This window comes from Lampetra planeri, unplaced genomic scaffold, assembly GCF_965212315.1.
Source record: "Lampetra planeri unplaced genomic scaffold, kcLamPlan1.2.h2 scaffold_929, whole genome shotgun sequence".
Taxonomy (NCBI): Eukaryota; Metazoa; Chordata; class Hyperoartia; order Petromyzontiformes; family Petromyzontidae; genus Lampetra; species Lampetra planeri.
The window spans coordinates 13,376-25,475 of NW_027615751.1; the positions used below are offsets into that span (position 1 = coordinate 13,376).

Sequence of the window (12,100 nt, forward strand, 5' to 3'; positions counted from 1 at the left end):
CATCATCATCATCATCATCACAACCATCTACATCATCACAACCACCTGCCTCACCCCCCCTGTCACCCACTCCCTGTCACCCACGCTCAGGTAGCGATGGTGATGAGCGTCTTCTACGTCTTCCTCATGACCGGCAACTCTTCTCTCCATCGTCGGCGAGATGACGCTCTACGGCGTCGTGACGCCACCGGGATTTTCATCGTCACCATCACCCTGATCACGTCCTGGCGGCTTTGCTGCACCCACGAGAACTACTCTGCCTGGCACACGGATTCATGTACACCATCTGCATTCCCACGGGATATTTGCTGCTGATGATTTACACACTCGTCAACATGTACGACATCTCCTGGGGCACGCGAGAAGTTGCTCCGGTGTGGAGGAGGGGAAGGGGGTGGTGGGAGGTGGTGAGGGAGAAAGAGGTGAGAGATTGTGTGGTGGTGCACTACGTGGAATACTACGTTTTATACTGCTACACTTCTACATTATACACTACACTACTACACTACATTATACACTACTACACTATACACTCATTATACACAATACACTATATACTACTACACTATACACTACTACACTATCACTACACTATACTACATTATACACTACTACACAACATTATATACTACATTTTATACCACTACACTACATTATACACTACATTATACACTACACTATACACTACTACACTATACACTTCAATATACACTACACTATACACTACTACACTATACACTACACTATACACTACTACACTATACACTACTACACTATACACTACACTATACACTACTACACTATACACTACACTATACACTACTACACTATACACTACTACACTATACACTACACTCTACACTACACTATACACTACACTATACACTACGACACTACACTATACACTACTACACTACACTATACACTACTACACTATACACTACACTCTACACTACACTATACACTACACTATACACTACGACACTACACTATACACTACTACACTATACCACTACACCTCCTCCACCTCCTCACCCCCCTCCCCCCCACCTCCTCACCACCTCACCACAGCCTGCGGGTGGCTGCCGCTGCTGCACTACTACACTACAACACCCCCCCCCCACCCCTCCCCACCACAGCCCGCAGGAGGCTGCCGCTGCTGCCACTACCACACTACAACACCCCCCCCCCCACCTCACCCCACCACAGCCTGCGAGAGGCTGCCGCTGATGCAATATACACTACACCCCCCCCCCCCACCTCACCCCACCACAGCCCGCGGAGCTGCTGCTGCTGCACTACTACACTACAACACCCCCCCCTCCCCCAACACAGCCTGCGGGTGGCTGCCGCTGCTGCACTACTACACTACAACACCCCCCCCCCCTCCCCCAACACAGCCTGCGGGTGGCTGCCGCTGCTGCACTACTACACTACAAACACCCCCCCCCCTCCCCCAACACAGCCCGCGGAGGCTGCCGCTGCTGCACTGACTACACTACAACACCCCCCCCCCCTCCCCCAACACAGCCTGCGGGTGGCTGCCGCTGCTGAACTATACACTACAACACCCCTCCCCCAACACAGCCTGCGGGTGGCTGCCGCTGCTGCACTACTACACTACAACACCCCCCCCTCACCACCTCCCCACCACAGCCCACAGGAGGCTGCCGCTGCTGCACTATACACTACAACACCCCCCCCAACCCTCACCCCACCACAGCCTGCGGGAGGCTGCCGCTGATGCACTACTACACTACAACACGACACTATACACTACACTACAACACTACACTATACACTACTACACTATACACTACACTACTACACTACAACACTACACTACTACACTACACTATACACTACTACACTACACTATACACTACACTATACACTACTACACTACTACACTGCTACACTACTACACTACAACACTACACTACTACACTACACTATACACTACTACACTACACTATACACTACACTATACACTACTACACTACAACATCCCCCCCCCCCACCACAGCCTATGGGAGGCTGCCGCTGCTGTTGGCGTTTGCCGCACTACTACACTACTACACTACAACACTACACTACTACACTACACTATACACTACTACACTACACTATACACTACACTATACACTACAACACTACACCTCCCCCCCCCCTTCCCCACCACAGCCTGCAGGAGGCTGCCGCTGCTGTTGGCGTTTGCCGCACTACTACACTACTACACTACGACACTACAACACTACACTACTACACTACACTATACAGTACTACACTACACTATACACTACTACACTACACTATACAACACTACACTACACTATACACTACACTATACACTACTACACTACACTATACACTACTCTATACACTACTACACTACACCTCCCCCCCCTTCCCCACCACAGCCTGCAGGAGGCTGCCGCTGCTGTTGGCGTTTGCCGCTGGAGTGGATTTGCTGTTGGCGGTGGAGGGTCTCGGTGCGTCCCAAAGACTACGAAGCGCTGGCCAATCACAGCGACGATGAGGAGGGTGACGTCATGCGCAGAGACAAGGTTCAACCTCGTGGTCAACGCTACAAGAGGTGATGGTCGTAGTGTTTAGTGTATAGTGTAGTGTAGTAGTGTATAGTGTAGTGTATAGTGTAGTAGTAGTGTATAGTGTAGTGTATAGTGTAGTGTATAGTGTAGTGTAGTAGTGTATAGTGTAGTGTATAGTGTAGTGTAGTAGTGTATAGTGTAGTGTATAGTGTAGTGTATAGTGTAGTGTAGTAGTGTATAGTGTAGTGTAGTAGTGTATAGTGTAGTGTGTAGTGTATAGTGTAGTGTATAGTGTAGTGTAGTAGTGTATAGTGTAGTAGTGTATAGTGTAGTGTATAGTGTAGTGTATAGTGTAGTGTATAGTGTAGTGTAGTAGTGTATAGTGTAGTGTATAGTGTAGTAGTGTGTAGTGTAGTAGTGTATAGTGTAGTGTAGTAGTGTATAGTGTAGTGTATAGTGTAGTAGTGTATAGTGTAGTGTAGTAGTGTATAGTGTAGTAGTGTATAGTGTAGTGTAGTAGTGTATAGTGTAGTGTAGTAGTGTATAGTGTAGTGTAGTAGTGTATAGTGTAGTGTATAGTGTAGTGTAGTAGTGTATAGTGTAGTGTAGTAGTGTATAGTGTAGTGTATAGTGTAGTAGTGTATAGTGTAGTGTAGTAGTGTATAGTGTAGTAGTGTATAGTGTAGTGTAGTAGTGTATAGTGTAGTGTAGTAGTGTATAGTGTAGTGTAGTAGTGTATAGTGTAGTAGTGTATAGTGTAGTGTAGTAGTGTATAGTGTAGTGTAGTAGTGTATAGTGTAGTAGTGTATAGTGTAGTAGTGTATAGTGTAGTAGTGTATAGTGTAGTGTATAGTGTAGTGTATAGTGTAGTAGTGTATAGTGTAGTGTATAGTGTAGTGTATAGTGTAGTGTATAGTGTAGTAGTGTATAGTGTAGTGTAGTAGTGTATAGTGTAGTGTATAGTGTATAGTGTAGTGTATAGTGTAGTGTATAGTGTAGTAGTGTATAGTGTAGTAGTGTGTAGTGTAGTGTATAGTGTAGTAGTGTATAGTGTAGTAGTGTATAGTGTAGTGTAGTGTATAGTGTAGTGTATAGTGTAGTAGTGTATAGTGTAGTAGTGTATAGTGTAGTAGTGTAGTGTAGTAGTGTATAGTGTACAGTGTAGTAGTGTATAGTGTAGTGTAGTAGTGTATAGTGTAGTAGTGTATAGTGTAGTGTATAGTGTAGTAGTGTATAGTGTAGTAGTGTATAGTGTAGTGTATAGTGTAGTGTATAGTGTATAGTGTAGTGTATAGTGTAGTAGTGTATAGTGTAGTGTATAGTGTAGTAGTGTATAGTGTAGTAGTGTATAGTGTATAGTGTAGTAGTGTATAGTGTAGTAGTGTAGTAGTGTATAGTGTAGTAGTGTATAGTGTATAGTGTAGTAGTGTATAGTGTAGTAGTGTATAGTGTATAGTGTAGTAGTGTATAGTGTATAGTGTAGTAGTGTATAGTGTAGTGTACAGTGTAGTAGTGTATAGTGTAGTGTATAGTGTAGTGTATAGTGTAGTAGTGTATAGTGTAGTGTACAGTGTAGTGTATAGTGTAGTAGTGTATAGTGTAGTGTATAGTGTAGTGTATAGTGTAGTGTATAGTGTAGTAGTGTAGTGTATAGTGTAGTGTATAGTGTAGTGTATAGTGTAGTGTATAGTGTAGTAGTGTACAGTGTAGTAGTGTACAGTGTAGTAGTGTACAGTGTAGTAGTGTACAGTGTATAGTGTAGTGTAGTGTACAGTGTAGTAGTGTACAGTGTAGTAGTGTATAGTGTAGTGTGGTGTACAGTGTAGTAGTGTACAGTGTAGTAGTGTACAGTGTATAGTGTACAGTGTATAGTGTAGTGTAGTGTACAGTGTAGTAGTGTACAGTGTAGTAGTGTACAGTGTAGTAGTGTACAGTGTATAGTGTAGTGTAGTGTACAGTGTAGTAGTGTACAGTGTAGTAGTGTACAGTGTAGTAGTGTACAGTGTAGTGTAGTGTACAGTGTAGCGTACAGTGTAGTGTGCAGTGTAGTAGTGTACAGTGTAGTGTGGTGTACAGTGTAGCGTACAGTGTAGTGTACAGTGTAGTAGTGTACAGTGTAGTAGTGTACAGTGTAGTAGTGTACAGTTTAGTAGTGTACAGTGTAGTAGTGTACAGTGTAGTAGTGTACAGTGTAGTAGTGTACAGTGTAGTAGTGTACAGTTTAGTAGTGTACAGTGTAGTAGTGTACAGTTTAGTAGTGTACAGTGTAGTAGTGTACAGTGTAGTAGTGTACAGTGTAGTAGTGTACAGTGTAGTAGTGTACAGTGTAGTAGTGTACAGTGTAGTAGTGTAATGTTGGTTTTGTTCTGCAGATCTCCGACTCGTCAGAGGCTGGAGGAGCAAATTGGTGAGAACGTTAAATCATCATCATCAGCAGCATCATCAACATCATCATCAGCAGCATCATCAGCAGCAGCATCATCATCAACATCAACATCATCATCAGCAGCAGCAGCAGCAGCATCATCATCAACATCATCATCATCAGCAGCATCATCATCATCAGCAGCAGCATCATCATCAGTAGCATCATCATCAACATCATCATCATCAGCAGCATCATCATCAGTAGCATCATCAGCAGCAGCATCATCATCAACATCATCATCATCAGCAGCATCATCATCATCATCATCAGCAGCATCATCATCAGTAGCATCATCAGCAGCAGCAGCATCAGCAGCAGCATCATCATCAGCAGCAGCAGCATCATCATCATCAGCAGCATCATCATCATCAGCAGCATCATCAGCAGCAGCAGCATCATCATCAGCAGCAGCAGCATCATCATCAGCAGCAGCAGCATCATCATCAGCAGCATCATCATCATCATCATCAGCAGCATCATCATCATCAGCAGCAGCAGCATCATCATCAGCAGCAGCAGCATCATCATCATCAGCAGCATCATCATCATCAGCAGCATCATCAGCAGCAGCAGCAGCAGCATCAGCAGCATCATCATCAGCATCATCATCATCAACATCATCATCATCAACATCATCATCATCAACATCATCATCATCATCATCAACATCATCATCAACATCATCATCATCAACATCATCATCATCAACATCATCATCATCAACATCAGCATCATCATCATCATCAGCATCATCATCTGTCCCACCTCTCCGCAGATCTGCACGACTTTAGTGAGATTCGAGAATGGGGAGCTGATGAGGTGGAGGTGGATGAGGTGGAGGAGGTGGAGGAGGTGGAGGTGGAGGAGGAGGTGGAGGAGGTGGAGGAGGTGGAGGTGGAGGAGGTGGAGGTGGAGGAGGTGGAGGTGGAGGAGGTGGTGGAGGAGGTGGAGGAGGAGGTGGAGGTGGAGGAGGTGGACGAGGTGGAGGTCTCTTTCGCCAACAGCCTCAACGTGGGCAGAGTGGGCACTCTGAAGCCGGTACTAACATCATCACCATCACCACCATCACCATCACTACTAACATCATCATCATCAACATCATCATCACCATCATCACCATCACCACCATCACTACTAACATCTTCATCTTCATCATCATCACCACCACCGCCATCAACATCATCATCACCATCACCACCACCACCACTACTAACATCATAGCCACCACCATCACCATCATCACCACCACCACCATCACCATCACCACCACCATCACCACCATCACCACCACCACCATCACCACCACCACCACCACCACCATCACCACCACCATCACCACCATCACCACCACCATCACCACCATCACCACCATCACCACCACCATCACCACCATCACCACCATCACCACCACCATCACCACCATCACCACCATCACCACCATCACCACCATCACCACTAACATCACCTCCCCCATCAGGAGGAGCAGGAGTTCTGGATGAGGATGATTGCCAAGTACTAACATCACCACCACCACCACCACCATCACCACTAACATCACCTCCCCCATCAGGAGGAGCAGGAGTTCTGGATGAGGATGATCGCCAAGTACCTGAAGCCTCTGGAGGAGAATCCTGAACACAAAGAGAGGATCAAGAGAGACCTGTACAGCATGCGCAACAAGGTGGTGTAGTGTGTAGTGTATAGTAGTAGTGTAGTAGTGTGTAGTGTAGTGTGTAGTGTAGTAGTATAGTGTAGTGTATAGTGTAGTAGTGTATAGTGTAGTAGTGTATAGTGTAGTAGTGTATAGTGTAGTGTAGTAGTGTGTAGTGTAGTGTATAGTGTAGTAGTGTATAGTGTAGTAGTGTATAGTGTAGTAGTGTATAGTGTAGTAGTGTATAGTGTAGTGTAGTAGTGTATAGTGTAGTAGTGTATAGTGTAGTGTGTAGTGTATAGTGTAGTAGTGTATAGTGTAGTGTATAGTGTAGTAGTGTATAGTGTAGTGTATAGTGTGTAGTGTAGTGTATAGTGTAGTAGTGTATAGTGTAGTGTATAGTGTAGTAGTGTATAGTGTAGTGTATAGTGTAGTAGTGTATAGTGTAGTGTATAGTGTAGTAGTGTATAGTGTAGTGTATAGTGTGTAGTGTATAGTGTAGTGTATAGTGTGTAGTGTATAGTGTAGTGTAGTAGTGTAGTAGTGTATAGTATAGTGTAGTAGTGTAGTAGTGTATTGTGTAGTAGTGTATAGTGTAGTGTATAGTGTAGTAGTGTATAGTGTAGTGTAGTAGTGTAGTAGTGTATTGTGTAGTAGTGTATAGTGTAGTGTATAGTGTGTAGTGTATAGTGTAGTGTAGTAATGTAGTAGTGTATTGTGTAGTAGTGTATAGTGTAGTGTATAGTGTAGTAGTGTATAGTGTAGTGTGTAGTGTATAGTGTAGTGTGTAGTGTATAGTGTAGTAGTGTATAGTGTATAGTGTAGTGTATAGTGTAGTAGTGTATAGTGTAGTGTATAATGTAGTGTATAGTGTATAATGTAGTGTAGTAGTGTATAGTGTAGTAGTGTATAGTGTAGTGTAGTAGTGTGTAGTGTAGTAGTGTATAGTGTAGTGTATAATGTAGTGTATAGTGTATAAAGTAGCGTATAAAGTAGTGTATAATGTAGTGTATAGTGTATAAAGTAGTGTATAATGTAGTGTATAGTGTATAAAGTAGTGTATAAAGTAGTGTATAAAGTAGTGTATAATGTAGTGTAGTAGTGTATAAAGTAGTGTATAATGTAGTGTATAATGTAGTGTAGTAGTGTATAATGTAGTGTACAAAGTAGTGTATAATGTAGTGTATAATGTAGCGTATAAAGTAGTGTATAAAGTAGTGTATAAAGTAGTGTATAATGTAGTGTATAATGTAGTGTATAAAGTAGTGTATAATGTAGTGTATAGTCTATAAAGTTGTGTATAAAGTAGTGTATAATGTAGTGTATAATGTAGTGTAGTAGTGTATAATGTAGTGTATAGTGTAGTGTATAGTGTAGTGTATAGTGTATAAAGTAGTGTATAATGTAGTGTATAATGTAGTGTATAAAGTAGTGTATAATGTAGTGTATAATGTAGTGTAGTGGTGTATAATGTAGTGTATCCTCCCACTCAGGTGACCTTCATATACTTCATGATCAACGCCGTCTGGCTGGTCTCCACCATCGCCTTGCAAATCGTGGGCACTCAGCTGTTCATCAGTTTCCCCAAATTGGGGGGCTCTGCGGCCGAGGTGGTCAACATCGCTGTGCCCCCCCTCTCGTTCATGTTCCTGCTAACGTTCGCGACGATGCTACTCATTCAGTTTCTCGCCATGATCTACCACAGGTGATGGGGGTGGTGGTGGTGGTGGTGGGTGGTGGTGGGTTTGGTGGTGGGGGTGGTGGTGGTGGTGGGTGGGGATGGTGGTGATGATGATCAGGGTGGTGGTGGGGGTGGTGGTGGTGGTGATGGGGGTGATGGTGGTGGTGGTGGTGGTGGGGGTGGTGGTGGTGGTGGTAGTGGTGGTGGGGGTGATGGTGGTGGTGGTGGTGGGAGTGGTGGTGGTGGTGGTGGGGGTGGTGGTGGTGGGGGTGGTGGTGGTGGTGGTGGGTGGTGGTGGGTTTGGTGGTGGTGGTGGGTGGGGGTGGTGGTGGTGGGGGTGGTGGTGGTGGTGGTGGTGGGGGTGGTGGTGGTGGTGGTGGTGGTGGGGGTGGTGGTGGTGGTGGTGGTGGGGGTGGTGGTGGTGGTGATGGGGGGGGAGGTGGTGGTGGAGGTGGTGGTGGTGGGGGTGGTGGTGGTGGTGATGGGGGGGGAGGTGGTGGGTGGGGGTAGTGGTGGTGGTGGGTGGTGGTGGGTTTGGTGGTGGTGGTGGGTGGGGGTGGTGGTGGTGGGGGTGGTGGTGGTGGTGGTGGTGGGGGTGGTGTTGATGGGGGGGGAGGTGGTGGTGGGGGGTGGTGGTGGTGGGGGTGGTGTTGGTGGTGGTGGTGGTGGTGGTGGGGGTGGTGTTGATGGGGGGGGGAGGTGGTGGTGGGGTGGTGGTGGTGGTGGTGGTGGTGGTGGTGGTGGTAGTGGTGGTGGATGGTGGGGGGGGTGGTGGTGGTGGTGGTGGTGGTGGTGGGGGTGGTGGTGGTGGTGATGGTGGTGGGGGGTGGTGGGGGTGGTGGGTGGTGGTGGTGGTGATTGGGGTGATGGGGGTTGTGGTGGTGGATGGTGGGGGGGTGGTGATGGTGGTGGGGGTGGTGGTGCTGGTGGTGGTGGGTGTTGGGGGTGGTGGTGGTGATGGTGGTGGGGGTGGGAGTTGTAATGGTGGTGGTAGTGATTGTGGTGATGGTGGTGGTTGTGATGATGATGGTGGTGGTGGTGATGTGTGATGGTGATGATGGTGATGATAATGGTGGTGGTGGTGATGGTGATGATGGTGATGATAATGGTGGTGGTGGTGATGGTGATGATGGTGATGATGGTGATTTTGAGAGTCAACACCACCATCATCATCACATCATGTCCTGTTTCTCTCTCTCTGTCTATCTGTGTATGTGTGTGTCTGTCTGTGTGTGTGTGTCTGTGTGTGTCTCTCTCTGTCTCTCTGTGTGTCTGTCTATGTGTGTCTGTGTGTGTCTCTCTCTGTCTCTCTGTGTGTGACTATGTGTGTCTGTGTCACTCTGTGTGTGTGTGTCTGTGTGTCTGTCTGTGTGTGTGTGTCTGTGTGTGTGTGACTGTGTGTCTGTGTGTGTGTGACTGTGTGTCTGTGTGTGTGTGTCTGTGTGTGTGTCTATGTGTGTCTGTGTCACTCTGTGTGTGTGTCTGTGTGTGTGTGTCTGTGTGTGTGTCTATGTGTGTCTGTGTCACTCTGTGTGTGTGTGTCTGTGTGTGTGTGACTGTGTGTGTGTGTCTGTGTGTGTGTGTCTGTGTGTGTGTCTATGTGTATCTGTGTCACTCTGTGTGTGTGTGTCTGTGTGTGTGTGACTGTGTGTCTGACTGTCTCTGTGTGTGTGTCTGTGTGTCTGTTTTTTTGTCTGTATGTCTGTGTGTGCCTGTGTGTGTGTGACTGTGTGTCTCTGTCTATCTACAAGATCTACACGCCCATCCACATGATGTCCAGTCTCTCTCTCTCTCTCTGTGTCTCTGTGTGTATCTGTGTCTCTGTGTGTGTCTGTATGTCTGTGTGTGTCTGTGTGTGTCTGTGTGGGTCTGTGTGTGACTCTGTGTGTGTCTCTGTGTGTGTCTGTGTGTGTCTCTGACTGTGTGTGTGGTCTGTGTGTGTCTGTGTGTGTCTGTGTGTGTGTCTCTGTGTGTGTCTCTGACTGTGTGTGTCTCTGTGTGTGTCTGTGTCTCTGTGTGTGTCTGTGTGTGTCTCTGACTGTGTGTGTGTCTGTGTGTCTCTGTGTGTGTCTGACTGTCTTACTGTGTGTGTGACTGTGTGTGTCTGTGTGTGTCTGTGTGTGTCTCTGTGTGTGTGACTGTGTGTGTCTGTGTGTGTCTGTGTGTGTCTCTGACTGTGTGTGTCTCTGTGTGTGTCTGTGTCTCTGTGTGTGTCTGTGTGTGTCTCTGTGTGTGTGTCTGTGTGTCTCTGTGTGTGTCTGACTGTCTTACTGTGTGTGTGACTGTGTGTGTCTGTGTGTGTCTGTGTGTGTGTCTCTGTGTGTGTCTGTGTCTGTCTGTGTGTGTCTGTGTGTGTCTCTGTGTGTGTCTGTGTGTGTCTGTGTGTGTGTCTGACTGTGTCTGTGTGTGTGTCCCACTGCAAGATCTACACACTACTGCACATGATGTCCCGTCTCTCTCTCTCTCTCTGTGTCTCTGTCTGTCTGTGTGTGTCTCTGTGTGTGTGTGTCTGTGTGTGTGTGTGTCTGTGTGTGTGTCTGTGTGTGTGTCTGTGTGTGTCTGTGTGTGTGTCTGTGTGTGTCTGTGTGTGTGTCTGTGTGTGTCTGTGTGTGTCTGTGTGTGTGTCTGTGTGTGTCTGTGTGTGTCTCTGTGTGTGTGTCTGTGTGTCTCTGTGTGTGTCTGACTGTCTTACTGTGTGTGTGACTGTGTGTGTCTGTGTGTGTCTCTGACTGTGTCTGTGTGTGCCTGTGTGTGTGTCTGTGTGTGTGTGTCTGTGTGTGTGTCTGTGTGTGTGTGTCTGTGTGTGTGTGTCTGTGTGTGTGTGTCTGTGTGTGTGTCTGTGTGTGTCTGTGTGTGTGTCTGTGTGTGTCTGTGTGTCTGTCTGTGTGTGTCTGTGTGTGTGTGTCTCTGTGTGTGTGTGTCTCTGTGTGTGTGTGTCTCTGTGTGTGTGTCTCTGTGTGTGTGTGTCTCTGTGTGTGTCTGACTGTCTTACTGTGTGTGTTACTGTGTGTGTCTGTGTGTGTCTGTGTGTGTGTGTCTGTGTGTGTGTGTGTCTGTGTGTGTGTGTCTGTGTGTGTGTGTCTGTGTGTGTGTGTCTGTGTGTGTGTGTCTGTGTGTGTGTCCCACTACAGGATCTACACGCTACTGCACATGATGTCTTACGTTAGTCCCGACAAGGCGAAGGAGGAGCCGGAGGACGAGTTGCAAACGTCGGACAACGAAGCATTCGAAGGGGGGCGCGGAGTTGGTGGTGGTGGTGGTGGTGGTGTTGGTGGTGTTGTTGTTGGTGGTGATGGTGGTGGTGATGATGGTGGTGGTGGTGGAGATGGTGGAGATGGTGGTGGAGGTGGAGGAGGGGTGGGAGGATCACTGACGGATTTCTCCGACTCCGACTCAGAAGTTCATCTCGAGTTCTCTGAGTGCCGGGAAGAGAGATACGGAGTAGACACCTCGCTGTGGTGATGGTGGTGATGGTGGTGATGGTGGTGGTGGTGGTGGTGGTGATGATGGTGGTGGTGGTGATGGTGGTGATGGTGGTGATGGTGGTGGTGGTGGTGATGATGGTGGGTGGTGGTGATGGTGGTGATGGTGGTGATGGTGGTGGTGGTGGTGGTGGTGGTGATGGTGGTGGTGGTGGTGATGGTGGTGGTGGTGGTGATGGTGGTGATGGTAGTGGTGATGGTGGTGATGGTGGTGGTGGTGATGGTGGTGGTGGTGGTGGTGGTGATGGTGGTGGTGGTGATGGTGGTGGTGGTGGTGGTGGTGGTGGTGGTGGTGGTGATGGTGGT

The 12,100-nt window shown here is 47.1% G+C and overlaps 1 protein-coding gene and 1 long non-coding RNA gene across 2 annotated transcripts; both read left to right on the top strand.

Annotated features, from left to right (window-relative positions):
* The first annotated feature begins 2,471 nt into the window (after positions 1-2,471).
* LOC144742236 (uncharacterized) lies at positions 2,472-5,810 on the top strand. Its single transcript, XR_013590071.1, has 3 exons — positions 2,472-2,596; positions 4,925-4,959; positions 5,756-5,810. It is a non-coding gene; the product is annotated as an uncharacterized LOC144742236 (long non-coding RNA).
* Positions 5,811-6,568: 758 nt separating this feature from the next.
* On the top strand, positions 6,569-11,555 carry LOC144742237 (chitin synthase-like; the record flags this gene model as incomplete). The annotated part of the gene is made up of 3 exons (XM_078624707.1): positions 6,569-6,661; positions 8,125-8,336; positions 11,444-11,555. Coding segments are annotated over exons 1-3 (417 nt in total), but the record flags the coding sequence as incomplete, so codon positions are not given.
* Between the last annotated feature and the right edge of the window lie 545 nt (positions 11,556-12,100).